This window comes from Nuphar pumila, chromosome 5 (assembly GCF_984573655.1).
Source record: "Nuphar pumila chromosome 5, dmNupPumi1.hap1.1, whole genome shotgun sequence".
In the NCBI taxonomy this organism is placed as follows: domain Eukaryota; kingdom Viridiplantae; phylum Streptophyta; class Magnoliopsida; order Nymphaeales; family Nymphaeaceae; genus Nuphar; species Nuphar pumila.
Window position 1 is genome coordinate 17,333,361 of NC_143253.1, and position 16,485 is coordinate 17,349,845.

The 16,485-nt window shown below is 40.4% G+C and overlaps 2 protein-coding genes across 5 annotated transcripts in view; one reads left to right on the forward strand and one right to left on the reverse strand.

The window, feature by feature from the left end:
* LOC149836962 (vesicle transport protein GOT1-like) overlaps positions 1–3,513 on the forward strand; it is a 20,859-nt gene extending 17,346 nt beyond the window's left edge. Inside the window, exons 3-7 of the mRNA XM_090007196.1 lie at positions 2,414–2,505; positions 2,607–2,687; positions 2,771–2,868; positions 2,939–3,020; positions 3,116–3,513. Of these exons, the coding sequence (XP_089863322.1) occupies positions 2,414–2,505; positions 2,607–2,687; positions 2,771–2,868; positions 2,939–3,020; positions 3,116–3,154 (392 nt within the window). The 3' untranslated portion in view covers positions 3,155–3,513. The remainder of the gene's footprint in view (positions 1–2,413; positions 2,506–2,606; positions 2,688–2,770; positions 2,869–2,938; positions 3,021–3,115) is intronic.
* LOC149836963 (pentatricopeptide repeat-containing protein At3g49240, mitochondrial-like) overlaps positions 1–15,726 on the reverse strand; it is a 22,801-nt gene extending 7,075 nt beyond the window's left edge. Inside the window, exons 1-2 of one of the 4 annotated variants that reach the window (XR_016432076.1) lie at positions 13,674–15,726; positions 11,787–11,863 (exon numbers count right to left, since the gene is read on the reverse strand). Coding sequence is in view for 1 of the 4 variants with exons in the window: in XM_090007194.1 (XP_089863320.1) it covers positions 13,749–15,710 (1,962 nt within the window). In the remaining 3 variants the exon portion in view is untranslated. Of the gene's footprint in view, positions 1–11,786; positions 11,864–12,383; positions 12,527–13,539 lie in introns of those variants that run through there. The other 3 variants (XR_016432075.1, XR_016432074.1, XM_090007194.1) reach the window with 3 other exon arrangements.
* Positions 15,727–16,485: the final 759 nt, after the last annotated feature.

The window sequence follows — 16,485 nt, forward strand, 5'->3', positions numbered from 1 at the left end:
AATAATAGAATTCTTGCCTTTGTTTTGAGGGTTGAAGCAACAATCAACTTTAATATGCCCCCTCTTATTACAGAGGAAGCATGTGGGAATGTTTCTTGGATTTCCTACATGAGCATTAGGAGGCATGTTTGGGGTAGGAAGCAACCCACGTCCCCTTTGTCCACCATATCGTCCTCGAGCTCTACCTCCGCGATGATTATTTCCTCCACCACGACCTTGTCCATAAACCAGCCCAGTAAAACATTTTGTGAGTCAAGTTGCCCACCATCACCATCAGAAAGGTTCTTCAAACTGATCTCATAATGTCCGTAAGTCTTCAAAACTGGGTAAAACAGGCAAGCATGTGAGAGACGTGACAAGAACATGATAGTCTGCTCCTAATCCACTTAAAACTTGTTGCACCTTATTTCTCTCTGAGATTGCACATCCAACAAGAGTCAATTGATCTATGATGCTTTTTACCTTGTTCAGATATTCCATAACAGACATAGTGGCCTTCTTTAATGACTGAAATTCTTGCTTGAGATACAAAACTTTTGCTTCCGACATTTGAGAATAGGTTTGAGCCAACATATTCCATAGTTCAGCAGGTGAACAATCGTCTGGAATTGCAATCAGTATTTTCTGGGATAAAGTAGAAGTGATGTACGCGACTAGTGCTTGGTCCCTTTTGATCCAAACCGTGAAGTCAGGATTTTGAATAATCCGAGATGAGACAACCCCTTTATCATCCTGTATTTTCTGTATGATAAATTGAAGCGGGGTTGGAGTTGATCCATCTAGGTGCTCAGAAAGATCTTGGTTCGTATAAAGGGAATTATTTGTCTTTTCCAAGTCAAAAAAATTGAATGGTTGAGTTTTTCAAAAACAAGTTGACTCAGAAAGCTAGAGGAAAGACCAAAATGAGTAGAGGACGAATCCATATCTTTCAATTATGGATTGAAAGAAAGAGGAGGAACTTTCAGAGGTCTTTAATTTCGGACCATGTGTTGCGCACCTTTTTTTTTGCGGAAAATGAGTTCTGGTTACTGGTTATGTACCAAAACCGCAACACAGGTCTTTATGAAGATCCAATATACCAGGATAATCGATGACATGATTCCAAAACAAAAATAATTGACATCAAACAGAGAAAATTCCACCCAACAGTAATAATATGCAGAATCAAGATTGTTTATATGAGAAATATAAGGGAAGAAATAAGGAATCAAGATAAAAGATGATTATGAAGGACAAAAGATGATTTGAGAAGGAAAAACAAAACAGATTTAACTTGATCTGATTTTAGGATTAGTTAGAAAGAATAAGGGTGATAACAGAAAATAGCATCAGATCTGACATGATCTGTTCTTTAGACAGAAAACAGCACGTCAGATATGTTCTTTAAAATGAGTAGGATGAGAGGTAGATTAGAAGGGACCCAGATCTGAAGAGAAAACAGATCTGACGTGAAACAGAAAAAAAGATGAGAGGAAGAATAAGGAATAGAAGAAAAGAAGAGAAAATATGAAACCAACCTTCAATGGGCAGCGTAGATCGATTCAACTTGGCTCTGATACTATGTGAGAATTCAGAGTTCCAGCCATGTCTTCATTATCAGCAGAAAGGTAGATGGAGGGAGACAAGGGGCTGCACAGAAAGGTCGTATCGTGACCTAGAAAAGTTGTGTTAATATACAGTGACTTACAAATACAATGGACGATAATGTCCCTGATTATAAATACAAAATAAAAAATGTGCACATGTGCAAATTAGAATTACTAAAACATGTGATATGGATCTGGACCAGGTGTAAATCCAGAACCATATCACGTCTTCTTTAATAATGGGGTGGCGGGGAGGAGGGATCAATTAGGGCTCCATCCTGTGGGCTTCCTGACCATAAAAAGCAAAAATAAAAAAAAGGTCACTTGTATGCTAACCCTCCATCAAGCTTACCTTTATTTTTTCTTATGGAACCTTTGATTTACTTGGGTTTGCTGTTAAACAAAGTTCAGCTGAATGCAAAAAGCCATTGCCATTTGATTCTTTACTGTTAAGGTTTTGAAGATCTTTGTTAAAGGGATGTAAAGTTCATATATTATGCCATGAGTTTTCCCTCTTTTAGAAATCTTCAAGCACATTTTTTGAGAAAATTCACTTTTTCTAGACGAAATTCAGAATGGAATTATTATTCCTGTCATGCATGGACAGTCTTGTTTTTTCCATTTTTCTTATTGTGTTCGAGTAATTAATTTACTGCCTTTTTAATGTTGTCTACTACTAGAAACACTTATGGGAAAATTATTCCATCTAATTGTTTCCTTTTACTTGCATCTGATTTTATCATTTTGACAAGAATTGGTTGAACATCTCTGTTCGGCTTATTATCGCTCTCATGTAATAATATTGTTTCAAATTTTTGTTGTCACAGAAATTGGGCTTGGATTGACGGGATTTGGAGTCTTTTTCTCCTTTTTGGGTATCCTATTCTTTTTTGACAAGGGGCTTCTGGCCATGGGAAATGTAAGTAAATGATGAAATCTAGCCACAGTTTTATCTTGATTTCCCCCCTTCTTCCTTGACTGTTGTGCTTAACTATTGTTAATATGTTTGAATCTTTTCAGATACTCTTCTTGTCAGGAGTAATGTTAACCATTGGACTGAAATCCACCATGCAGTTTTTCATGAAACGACAGAATTACAAGGTTTATTGTGTTGATCAATGTTTTGTGTTTTGTCACTGATACACGTCTCTTGATGAGCACCTGATCATGTAATGTGTTTACAGGGTACAATTGCTTTTGGCTTGGGCTTCTTCTTAGTTCTTATTGGATGGCCTATCATAGGAATGCTCCTAGAATCGTATGGCTTCATCGTACTCTTCAGGTGCTTCCAGTTCTTTCCTCTGTTACTATGTCTTCAACTTGATGTCGAATTCTAACTGCTGTTGGAACAGTGGGTTTTGGCCAACGATCGCCGTCTTTTTGCAGCGGATACCTGTTATTGGTTGGATATTCCAGACACCATTTATCTCATCAGTAAGATATCTAATCTTACTGCCATTTGGTTTGTTTATGTTCCTTAATTCCTTTCCCAGATCAGGGGATTTTTATGCTTTGTCCATGATTTGCAGTTTTTGGATCGTTATCGACCCAAGAGAGTACCAGTGTGACCTTTCAGATAATCATGTTGTGAATGCCAGTGTTCTTCTTGCGATGGCAAGTAGAGTTTTCAGCTGTTGTAGCAGATCTCTTGTGATACTTGTCAAGACTTTTCTAGATCAGCAAACACACCTTCACCATGTTCAGCAAATCTTGTATACTATGCTGCTGGAAATTCTTTTGTTGATGAATATACCAAGGTACATTAATTAGCCCGACCTTGCCTTATCTCTAGAGCAACTTAAAGGCCTGCCTGGTAGTTGTTACTGACTGAATTGCATCCTAGGCTTGTCTGCTTGTATCCAATTGCTGCAAATTGTATTGAATAGTTCCATGGCTTTTAAATACTAAGATCTTTAAGTTTTTCCAATGCAAGTGAAGATTTCCAGTTCAAACTGGATAGCAATCTTCCTGATCAGTAAATTGCGATGAGAGAGTAAAATGACAAATAGGTTGTGTGATGACAGAGGTCATGATCCACTCAGAGTGATCCACTCGTAGAGAACCATCAAGGGCACATTTTAATGACTTCCGCAAAGGTTATGAGATCATCATCGATAACTATGAAATTGTTGGGCTCTTATAAAGACACCACATAATTAGGATGAATAATAGATTTTCTGGTCCTCGTGGATCTTGGTTCAATTTGAAACTCTGCATCTTGTTGTTGTATTATATCCTCGTCAACATGTTTTACTTGGGATTGGTTGCCATTGATCGGATTTTTTCTATCATCATTCAAAGGAACAATGATCAGGAAAATTGGGCATTTTTCTTTTGCAAGTAAAGAAATTGAATCCTGTAATTCTTCAAATACAAGACTTTAAGTACATCTATCCCAATAGAACTATTTTCAAGAAATCTCGCTTTATCTATTTTCACTATTTATGGTGCATGAGATGAACAATAAAACCTAAAGCCATTTAATCTTTCTTGATAACCAATAAAAAATTTACTCGTTCTAGGATCAAAAGCTTTTATATGTGGGTTATACAATTTAGCTTCAGTCAAACATCCTATGTATACATATATAACAAGGAGTCCTTTGAACAACCTTCATAAGAATTTTATTCAATAAGAATTTTATTCAATACATATACTATTGTCCTAAAAGCTTCACCCTACAAGGTCAAGGGAAGGATTGAGTGATTTAACATCGCTTGAATTATTTTCATAAGCGTACGGTTTCTCCTTTCAGCTATATCATTCTAGTATTTACTACTAGGCATGGTATATTGAAGCAGAATGGTTTTCTCCTTTAGAAATGGTATTAATGGCTCTTTCTTTTGTTTTATCTCAGTAAAACAATCATAGTATTCTTCACCTCTATCAGACTTGATCATTTTTATAATTTCACCGATTTGTTTCTCTACTTCTCTCTTTAAGATTTTAAAAATTTGAAAGACTTCAAATTTCTCAAATAACAAGTAGAGAAACATATATCAAGAGTAGTCGTCTATAAATGTGACAAAATATTTTTCACCTGCGGGGCAAACAACCAACAAACATTTGTATACACAATTTCTAATTTTTTATTATAGTGTTTGACATCCTTTTTATATGTGTTGGTTTGCTTAGCCTTTATATAGTCAACACATAGTTCTGTATGTGTAAAGTCAATGAATCCAAGAATCTCTTTTTTCACAAGTCTTTGGACTCTTTCTTTCGAGATATGTCATAACCTTCGATGCAAAAGCAAATATGATTGATCATCATTTAAACCACGTTTATTGCCAATCAACGTATTTTTAACAGAGTAAGATTCTTGGATATGGAGTTTGGTTTTCAAATGATATAATCCATCACACACATGCGCATAACCAACAAGAATTGAAATCTTAATAATAATAAGTATAAAATTTTCAAAATTAAAGGCAAAATCAAACTTATCAAGTTTTAAAATCTAAATAAGCTTCTAACTCTAAAATGAAACATAAAATGTATCAACCAATTCATAATGAATCTTGACTCCAAAACAACTCTACAGGTCTCAACGTTCTTCACATGTGAACGCATCTTGTTTTCTAAGAAGATGTTTATGTCATGCTCCGTTGAATTCTTTCTGTTTAGAAATGCTTGCATAGAGTTGACAATTATCGTGGTTTAAATAATGATCAATCTTATTTGCTTTAACATCGAAGGTTAAGACATATATCGAAAGAGTGGTCTCATAATTGTCCATACAAGAATATTGGATTTTGGATTGTTGGATCGAATCTAACCTGCTGTGGCCGCATTGATATATGCATATCAAGGGTCTCAGTTGTGGAGGCTACAGTACAATTATGAGAATGTGAAAAAGTCTCATAATTGTCCATGCATTGAAAGCTTCCATTAAACCCATTAAGAGCCCTCCCACTATAAATAGATCATTATCGTAGTGTGATGGGTAGTATGTGTGTGATATAATTCTCTCATTCTTTGGGGTTCAAGAGTTTTGCTCACTTCTCGACATAGTGGTCTGGGCTCATCGAGGGCATAGACAAGCTAAGGAGAACGTCAACAACTCACCTCCACCGAAGCGTCGTTCAGATCAACCATGGCCGCTCCCAATAAGTGGTGTTCTCCCCGTCTATTTATGCTAACATTGGGTTATGAACCCACACTGTCATGCTTTCGTTGTGTGTGTTTTGGATGCGGGTGCGCTGGCGTCCATACAAAGCTCATCGAAATCTATCGTCGGTAGTTTATATTCTCCCTCGTCGGACTCTTATTCGTCTTGGAAGTTCATGGCGAGGGTGAGGTGTCGACAGGCGACCCATTGCCTGCAGGCCTGGAGCAGATATTGTCTAGGCCCTATCGAGGTTGGCGGTGGTCACCACCGACGAGCAACGACGCCAGGTGTCGGGCATCGAGAGAACCCCCTGCCACAATTAGCCAGGAGCAGTGATGCCAGGAGGTCGTCCAGGCCCTATCGCCATTGGCAGTGGCAAGGCGTCAAAGTCCAGCCATCTCCGACCGCTGGAGTCTCTGGCTGTAAAAGCCACCTCCGGTTGGCTGCCATTGTCGGTGGATAACCAAAGATGGCGGCTGGCCACTGGAGGTTGACTGCCGTCGATAGTGGTTGTGGTAGGCCGCTGGTGGCGGAAGAATTAAGAGCGGAAAGGGACGTCCATTGTTCCCTGCCAATCTGTTTTCGCCGCTGCAGTCGCCAATGGACGTCGTCGTCGGCATCTGAGGTCGGTCGCCGATGGCGGCTACTGGTGGCAGAGGACAGTGGGAGAGGGAGGGGTTTGTAATCCTCATGCAAAAAAAAAGCAACGTATTTATGGAGGGGGGGGGGTCAGTCTTCACTGTAGCTATAATGAATCCCAACCTGCGGGACCTGATCTGGGCCCAGACCCATTAACAAGTTTTTGGGTGGATCAGGTCTGATCCACGACCCGATCCTGGATCCGAATTCGTGTCAAGGGTTTTGGGTTTGAGCTCCAACTGGAGTGATCTGGTCCAAGACCTGAACCCTATACAGGGTTTTTGAGTGGACCAGATTTGTGTATGAATCGGTTGGACCAGATTCTGGACCCAAACCTGTTTCGGGGTTCCAAGTGGACCGGTCTGACCCTGACCCGACATGACCCGATCCTAGATCTAGACCCATTTTGGGGTTCCGAAGCTGACCCTAACCCGACAAGACCTGGTCCTAGACCCAAACTTGTTTTGGGGGTTCTGGGTGGGCCAGGTCTGTCCCAGACCCGGTCAAACCCGAACCCATTTTGGGGGTGTCAGGGTGGATCAAGTATATGCTCAACCCAGTGGACCCGATCCAGGACCTGAATGATTTTCGTGTGGCACAAACCCTGTTCTGGACCTGGGTCTTGCGTGAACTTGGTCTTGGTTGAACCGGTCCAGGGACTTCCAGGACTGGTTCAGGATCTTCCTGAATCAGTTCAAGGTTATCAGGGGACGGTTCAGGGTTTTTAGGACTGGTTCAAGGTTGCCTGACACCCGGTTCAGGGCTTTTTAGGATCGGTTCAAGGTCTTTAAGGGCCCGTTCGAAGTCATTTTCAGACCCAATATCGGCTATTACTTGTAAAAGCATGCTTTTATCATTTCTCTCATACTTTCATACAATATTTTTATCATAGACGGTGACTTTAGCTTGATATTATATTTATTTCATATTGTTTTGAGTTATCCATGATATTTAAGCATAAGATGATGACTAAATTCAAAGTATATGTGTTGTCGCATGCTTTGCAATATGAATATACTAACGGTAAAAGATCTCGATCAACTCACTCTTGCAATCATCAAAGTGATCTAAGTTATGTTGATTCAAGGTTCTTTAAATCGTGTTGAGATTGAAATCTGGTATTGCATCTGTGTGTGAGTTTATGTAACAATGATTTTACCCAAAGGCAAGTCATTGTATTCCAAATTCACACAAAGTGTAATGGTAGGTGTGTACACCAGCCCATGAAGCATGTTCATACTAAAAGGTACAATATTGAATTGCCTTCGGTTACATGATCTCCTAATTTCACCAATTGAGTGTTTAATTCCTTGAGAATTGAGGAGGCGAAGCAACTCTGAGTATTGTTTTACCAAAGTGAAACGATAATAACCTTATTATACTTGCTTTATAAAAGGTGAATACTAAAAAGTCTCATGTTTGCCTTTTCGATATGAATCTCGTATAGAGCAATTAACTCACTCCTATAAAGAACAACACAGTCGATCAGGAGGGTGACTATGAGAAGTGAGAGCACTTAAATATGCTTAGCATATTGCTTTTGCAATCACGAGTGGCTAAGAATATTCAAAGTGTCATCTTTTACTGTAGGATAGTGAAGAAAATTCTGAAAGCCATTGAGGCAAAAATTATTACTCTATACAAGACTTTATCACAGGTCATATGGATAAGAAACTTCATTTTGGGTCTTAGTATTGTGGATTCTATTGAGAGGCCACTGAAGATCTTTTGTAATAATGAAGTTGTATATTTTTTTAATAACAACAAGAACTCAGCTTTGTATAGACACATGGATATAAAGTACTTTGTTGTTAAAGAAAGAACTGAAAATTATTTAGTGTGTATTGACACAATCGGCAAAAAAATTGATTCTGGATCCTCTTATTAAAGAGCTAGCACCATGATTGTATTCTCAACATGTAATGAGGATGTATCTATTTAGTTCCTTATAATGTATGACAATACATTATGGTTTTATGTGATCGCATTTCTGAAACTAAATAGATTGTTTATATTTTATGTATTGTTGATTCTGTATAAAGTCATACATTTGTGGACCTCCTTGAAGAGTATTTACTCAAAAGAGGTTCACAACTTATATTTGTGAAGGTCGTACTGTAGTTACGGAGGTCCCATCAGAGTGTGAGCATCGGAAACATTCACAATAGGTAACTTTGAATGTCACGCACATTAGCAGAGCTCCTTAAGGAGTATTTACTTAAGTGAGGTTTTTATTTGCAAAGGTCGTATTGTATTTGTAAACAGGAGTAGAACTACATACTTACCATGGTGGGCAAGTGCCCACCCAAAAAAACCCCAATAAGGATGTTTGGGTTCTTTTGAGGGGAAAAGGTATGCTTTTCTGTTAACAAGGTGAAACCAACAATAAATATGATAAGTGACAAGAAAGTTTTTTTTTTTGTTATTCAATAAGTGACCAAAAAGTTTTTTTGAGTAAAAATGTTCCAAAGAAATTCACCCTCTCTCTCTCTCTCTCTCTCTCTCTATATATATATATATATATATATATACATGTGTGCCCCTAACTTAGATTTTTGGCTTCACCCCTGTTTGTGAATGTTGTACTATATTTATAAATGTTCACATAATCTCATTTTTAGTGAAAGGTTGCAAACTTTTTACAGCGTACCTATATATCACGCAAACCTCAATAGGTTCGTATGTGCAAAGGGCAAAAATATCTTAAAAAGTTGAGCATTAACGATTTTGAATATGCAAAAAAAATTTATCAAATTGTTAGGTATTTCGGGAAGAGTGTCATTTGGGACAGTACAGTTATCTTCCAAAAAGAGTAACCCAAACAATGTTTCCCTTTCATTATTCATCTTTTAAAGGGATAATTTTTCCTACTCTAGTGGGTAAGGAACCCTCTGGTGAAAAACTGTAATTAATTAATTACTTTTACATCTGGCACTTCAAATGCAATCTACACGTTTGCTTTCGTAGAAACTGGCTTTTAGATCTTTTTATGACTGATTTTCCCAGAGTCGAGGAATCAACAACCTACACCATACCAAACTTTCAACCCTCAAAAAAATGGACTTTATTCGAGAAAATGCTATGCATTGATCTGTTCCTACTATTTTGATCATGTGAAACGCATCCATAGAGTCAGATTTGGTCAAACCAACCTCAACATGAGTTCCAACTAGGGGATTGCTTACCACGAAGGTAGCAAATATTCTCTTTTAAATGCATTTATAATCCTTGAATCCATACAAATTCAACAGCTTAGAATAGGGAGTAGGCACATGGGGAGCACCCAATCTTTGTTCCCCACGCACAAGATCTTAGTACATGTACCTGGGTCTGGTTTGAAAGTTTAGAAACCAGACTCACGTCTTGCCCAAGATCCACGTTTAACATGTAAAATATTTTTAAAATAGAGATTTACCGAGTATGGTTTTTCATCCAAACCCACCCACATATGGCCTTTTCTAAATCATGTCCAGGCATACCCCAGGTACCCAGTAGATGTGGCCAATACCATATCCGACTAATCGGATGTGGGCTAAACCAATTCAGAATCGGATTAGGATGATGAAAAGCTCAAACCAGATCCATTTTTTTTACATGTAAACAGTCAGATATCCATCAAATTCAGATATTTGTCAGATTTAGTAGCAAAAATCAAAACCATATTCGCATTGAATTATAAGAAGATATGGTTTTGGCTTACCAAATGCAACTAAACAGAATTGAATTTAGTCAGAGGATAAAATCTGATTGATTGACATCCCTACTAGTATCAGCACCTAAAGTAAGATCTTGGCCAGACGTGACAGATCCATCAGATCCATCACAGGTCTGATGTGTGGAAACATCCCATTTCTTCCTAAAATCTATCTTACCTCTTGTTAGTTCTCTAAATAAGCTTCACTGTAAGCATGCAGAGGTACAGTGCTAGCCCCACTTATGGAGACCAAGTTGAAGTCAACTCCCAACTTTCTTGAATGTGAAATTAGGGGGCAATAAGAAGCCTCTTTCCTTTGAAAAGGCCACTTTGGAGTTAAAGTGTTTTCCCATTGGGGGAGGTATGAACCCATTTTGACAGGAAAACTGCTTCTCTGTGTTTACCATGTGGGTCTCACCACATATTTCTCAGACATCTTTGTTTCACCCCTTCTAAGAAAGAGGATCTACTTCCTTGAAAGAGTCCCTCTTTCATAGAAAAGGGCATGAAGCGAATGCCCATATCCGAAACCTACAAGGGAAACTTCATTCAATTTCTCAAGTCAAAACTCTGCAACATATGTTGGAAACTAGTGCCAATTATAAGATGAAAAAGGTTTAGAATGGAATTCTCTAACATTACACAAGAAATGCATATGCCAGACAGGAATACATGTCTAATATTTGGGAAAGGGAAGATGGAGGATGACCCCCGTGAGATCCGATTCAAGAGCTCTTGGTTATGATAGCATCACGCTACCATCCAGCCCTCTTGTTCGACAGACATATTTTCACAGGCAAGCTGGGGAATAACCCCCCTGGGATTCAAACTTGAGAATGCACTTTGTACATGTAAATTATCAGGTTTATATATAACCTGTTCACTAGGCATATCTTCAGAATTTCCATCAACAAACTAAATGATAGTATGTGACTTCAAGTTGGATAAAAAACCAGGCCACCAACCAAGTGCGGCCGTGTACAAGATGCATTATGGAATTAAGACATACATCACATTTAAAAAAAAACACACTACACATTTTAATATTGGCTTCGTTGATTTTAGATGCAATGTGGCCATATTGATCTTGAGCACGTGTGGTGTGTTTCCATGAAAAAACAAAGTCTCCATCTTTGAACCCCCGCTGAATTTCCAATTATTCAACACTCTAACTGGTGAGCAGCATAACCATACAACGAGAAAAACAATAATAGCTTCTTATGGTTCGATCCATCTGTTTTTCTGGAGTATGAAACCCCACGAACAAGCTAGCCCAACTTAAATGAGATATGACAGCTTCTTATATGGTCTAATTGGCCAATACATTTTACTCATCTGCTGCGGATTGTAATCCATTTTTTAATCCCAAATGAAGACTGCGCTATGACACCTACCAAACAACCTCAAAAGGTAAATGGTCAAGTGATCATAGAGGAGAGATCAAGTATCAATTCCAATGTTCAAGAAAAAAAAGCACAACATTTCTCTAGTATGCATGCACCAGCCAGCATGTAACCAATTAATCTCCACAACGTGATTTGAATCTTCAAAGTTTTAGTAGCCGTCTCTGCAGCAGCTATTCACTCATTGGAAGATTATCCTATTAAGGATCTCCCAAATTTTCTGAATCACCACTTGAACAACTAACCACCCAAAATTTGGTAGACACTCTTTTCCGTAAGCCGATTGGTCCGATTCCTACTCCATCCTCTTAACTCCTTCACCAGGTCCATATCAGGTGCTCATCACCCACAAAATAACCTTATGACTTGCCCCCATAGTTTATACACTTCTAATGACTTGTATTTACATCATAATGCTAAGGTAGCAGCCCTGCATCCAAATGAGGCCATTTCAAAGAGGGATGTGTGGAGCACCAACTAGAAATCATAGTTGCAGCAGACCTTAGAGATGTACTTAACATACTTTTTTGGATAGGAATCATGTTTTTTGGACATAAAAATAAGATTTTTTAAGTTATGAAATTTTGGTATGTTGTGAGGTGTTGATTTTTGAAGATCACAATTCATAAAAAACCTGCACGTATGTCATAATCACGAGATCCAAAACTTATTTTACACTAAATAATGACTGTAGATCATATCTGTAGGGTCTGATCAACAAAAAATGCTCAAAATTTTCGAAATTTTGAAGCTTTTATTAGGTGGGAGTAGGGGCTCCGGGAGCACCATAGCATTATATATATATATATATATATATATATATATATATATATATATATATATATAGAGAGAGAGAGAGAGAGAGAGAGAGAGAGAGAGTAAAGGACAAGCTCACTTGCAATTCAGGCACAAAATTGCAAACTACAACTCCTGCAATCTTATTGTCTCAATGAATCAGTATTTCTGAAAGGATTAAATGATTCTACTTGATCAATTATGAGATCTCAGCAATCTGTTTTAACTTCTAACCAACTCTGTTGACGAGATACAGGATCCTTGCATCATTGCCCGCAACCATTATCATCCAGGTCACCTGGAATGCCCGCAACCATTCAAAATTAGTGCATATCCTGATCTAAAAAGCAGTTAACCCAGACAATTACTTTCAGGATAGTGCTTCCTTGATAGAACAATTCTACTTGATCATTTAAGAGGTGTCACCAATCTAATTTAACTTCTAACCATCTTCTTTGACGATTTGCAGGATAGGATAGCTGTGCATCATTTCGCTTCTACCCAATATCTTCCAGGTCGGCCGGATGGCCATGCAACCATTCAAAATTAGTGAATATCCCGATTTAAAACGCAGTTAGTCTGCCCAGACAATTACTTTCAGAATAAAGCTTCCTTGTTAACTGGTACCAGTTAACTAGAACAACATGACAGCACATTTCAAGACCTACCAGGCAGAGTAACATGCTTCCCCCTTCACTCGAGACGGTCCCCACAAATTCTGGCTTGTCATCCTAATGGTGCATCCAAGTACCATGCCAATATGTTGGGCAGGGACACCGCTGTCAAACTTTATAGGCATGGGAGAAAAAAAGTCTCTCATCAGGTGACATTAAAAACTGGTTCTCTTTCGCATATATGCTCCAGTTTTTCCTAGGTTAGGAGAAGCCTTTCCTTTTCTCCTTTCTGTCCGATTCATGGATGATTTCCCATTACACGACACCCCAGCCACACACCAGAAAAAATAGACAGAGCACAATCAATTCACCTGCTGTCATTACAAACGTTTCTCCAATTTAATTCCAAAAATATAAATTTAGAAGGAGAACAGTCTAACTTTGATCAACATCAATAATGAGGCTTCTTTTACCACAATGTCAAATTTCAGAAGCCAACAGTCTAACTTTTATCAACGTCAACAATGAGGCATCTTTTACCACGATGTCATAAAAGATCCATAAAAGAAAAACCTGGTAATAATAGCTGATGGATCTTCAAGGTGTAGATAACACTAAATACACATAAAGTCCTCATGAAGTATTTTTTCTAAATTCCTAACATGCTTCTCTAATAATCCAAAGTCACAAATAATGATAAGCAGAACATATTTCATGTGTGTCAAATATAACCAGATTAACCTCTAAAACTATAACAGGAGGGCCAGTAAGAAAAGCTTTGCTCGTCATAAAAATTCCCAAACAAAATGATTAAGTTCGTTTAGTAACAACCTGTTTCACGTTCAGAGTTCAGATAAACCACCATCTTCAGCCCCTCCATGTTCAGATGAAGCTACCTTCACCTGCTTATTTGACAGGTTCAGTATCCACATTAGCACTAGCTTGCTCGGTCACTGTATTCCCATTTGTTGATGCTGATACCACCTGAGCCGCCTGCGCCTCTCCACTGCCTCCAGTCTGCACGGTTGACAGCACCTCCGCTGCTGGAGTCTCTGCATTATCTGATGCCTGTGTAGTCGGCTTCCCCTTAGACTGTAGCAACCTAGCCAGAGCTTCATTTGCCCTCTCCCTCTCTGCCTTCTCCCTCTCAGCCTTCTCCCTCTCAGCTCTCTCTTTCTCCGCCTTCTTCCTCTCCGCCTTCTCCTTAGCCATCCTCTCCTTCTCAGCCTGATCATCGTATAGCCTCTGCAACTCGCTCTCTTTTCCTTCTGCCTTCAGTACATCCTTAACAAAAACTAGCTTCTCCCCGCTCAATCCAGTGCCATCTTCGAGCATTCTCGCCACCACCTTCAGCATTTCATCCAAGTTCCCTGCCCCATGGAACCCTTTCAGCATTATATCATAAGTCTCCTCGCTCGGCTTCAATTCCCTCTCCACCATCTGCTCAAAGAACTTCTTCGCATCATCGGTCCTCGACTCCCCGAACAACCAAGTAAACAGCTTGTTATATGCAGTCACATTCGGCCTCAACTCCGATTCCACCATCTTCATGAAATAACCCATTGCGTCCTCCACCCTCTTGGCTCCGAAACAAGCATCCACGAACAAAACATACGTGAGCTCGTCCGGCTTAACCGATTCGCTCCTCAACATCTCATTGTAGAACCCTTCTGCCTCTGCAATCAGTCCGTTCTTACACAATTGGTTGATCAAATTGTTATACGACAAGGTATCGGGGCTACATTTCTGCGCTCCCATCCTCCTAAAGACCTCCATCGCATCATCAAACCTCCCAACGCTGCAATACCCATCGACCATCACATTGAAAGACCCTAAATTCACCGCAAACCGCTTCGGAGGATCGTGAATCCCCAACATTGAATCGAACAGACCGATCGCCTCCGACTCGAACTTCCCGTTCTTGCTCAGAGCATCCAACACCGAGTTGTACCCAACAACACTGATCTTATAGTCCAACCCCAGGAACTCCTTATATGCATCCATCGCCTCCTTCTCCATCTCCCTCTTGAAGTAGGCCGCCATCAACGTCCCGTAAACCCCACCATCCAAAAACCTCGTTTTCCCCTTTAATTCTTCGAAAAAACCCAAAACACTATCGACTTCGTCGCTCTTAACAAGGCCCAACATGACCAAATTGTAAACGACGGGATCGGCGGCATACCCCTTCTCCTGCATCTCCCGGAGGAGCTCCACCGCGCGATCGATGCGGCCGTTGTCGACGAGGCCCTTGACGAGGATCCGGTAGGTGGTGGGAGAGGGGTTGAAGGGTGCGTCGTTGATCATCTGGGCGTAGGTCTCGAGCGCGATGTCGATCTTGCGGACGTCGCAGTAGGCCTGGAGGAGGAGGTTGTAGGTGACGACGTTGGCAGCGACGCCGGCTTGCGTGACGAAGCGGTGGAGGGAGAGGAGGTCGGCGTAGCGGCCGTGGCGGAGGAGGTAGGCGAGGACGGAGTTGGCGGTGAAGATGGTGGGGCGGCAGTTGGAGTAGATGGAATGGCGGACGAGGAGGACGGCGTCCTCGTGGTGGTGGAGGCGGAGCATGGCCAGGATGCGGTTGTGGAGGTTGAGGCGGTTGCCGGAGAGAGCGGATACGGGCTCGGGGAGCTTCGGGGAGTTGGGGTTGGGGCCCGTCTTCGAAGAAGGGGGAGGGCGGGGGGCGTGGTGGCGGAGGGAGTTGGCCGGCGGCTCGATGCGGAGGCGGCGCTTCCGTCGCCGGCGGTCGGCCGCGGCCTCCTCCGGGGTGGAGAAGGAGAGGAGGCGGAAGGGAAGCAGGAGGTGGTGGCGGCGGTGAGGGTGGTGGTGGGTGAGAGGCTTGAGATGGAGGAAGGGTTTGGAGAGGGTAGACATGACGGCGGAGGTGGTGTTGGTGGTGGGGGGGGGGGGGGGGGGGGGGGAGAGAGAGAGAGAGAGAGAGAGAGGAGAAAGAGGAAGAGAATGAAATGGTTCAGCAATGGAGGGGAAGGGTTTTTGTGGGGGTTTAGGAGGGTCGCTTTTCAGTTTTCACTCATTGGGAAGTTCTTCGTGGTGGTTTGTGTAAGAACTTTCCAATCAGAATTGGATGCTGATATGGTTTTAATTTTTTGACAGATTTGATAGAAATCTTATTATATGTCAAAAACTGGATATGGTATGAGCTCTTGACCATCCGAATTTGAACCCGCTTAGCCAATATCCGATTAGTCAAATCTGAAATTGGCTACATCCGATCCGAATTGACATGTTTCCGGTTGATAAAACCTATGAGGTCTCTTCCACTTCAACCATGTGGAGAATCTTGATTGTCCCATGTTAAGTGACAAACCATGATTACTCCGGACCCTTATGGGCTTCACAGCTACAGAGAGTAAGATATCCACATCCGAAACTAGGTTAACTAGAACCAATGTTAAATGTCTTCTCTAAACATCTCGCGATATTGAAAGATATGTCTTTTCTCAACAAATCTCGGGATAATATTTTCATACACTGAAGTATAGAAAACATGAGTAAGCTTAAAGTACAAAGAAAACTACTGTATTTTTTTAACAATGTATCAGTGACAAAATTGTGATATTATCAAAATTTACTTATATTTCTAAATCGATGGACTTGAATCAAATATTTTTTGTACGGGCTAGGGCTA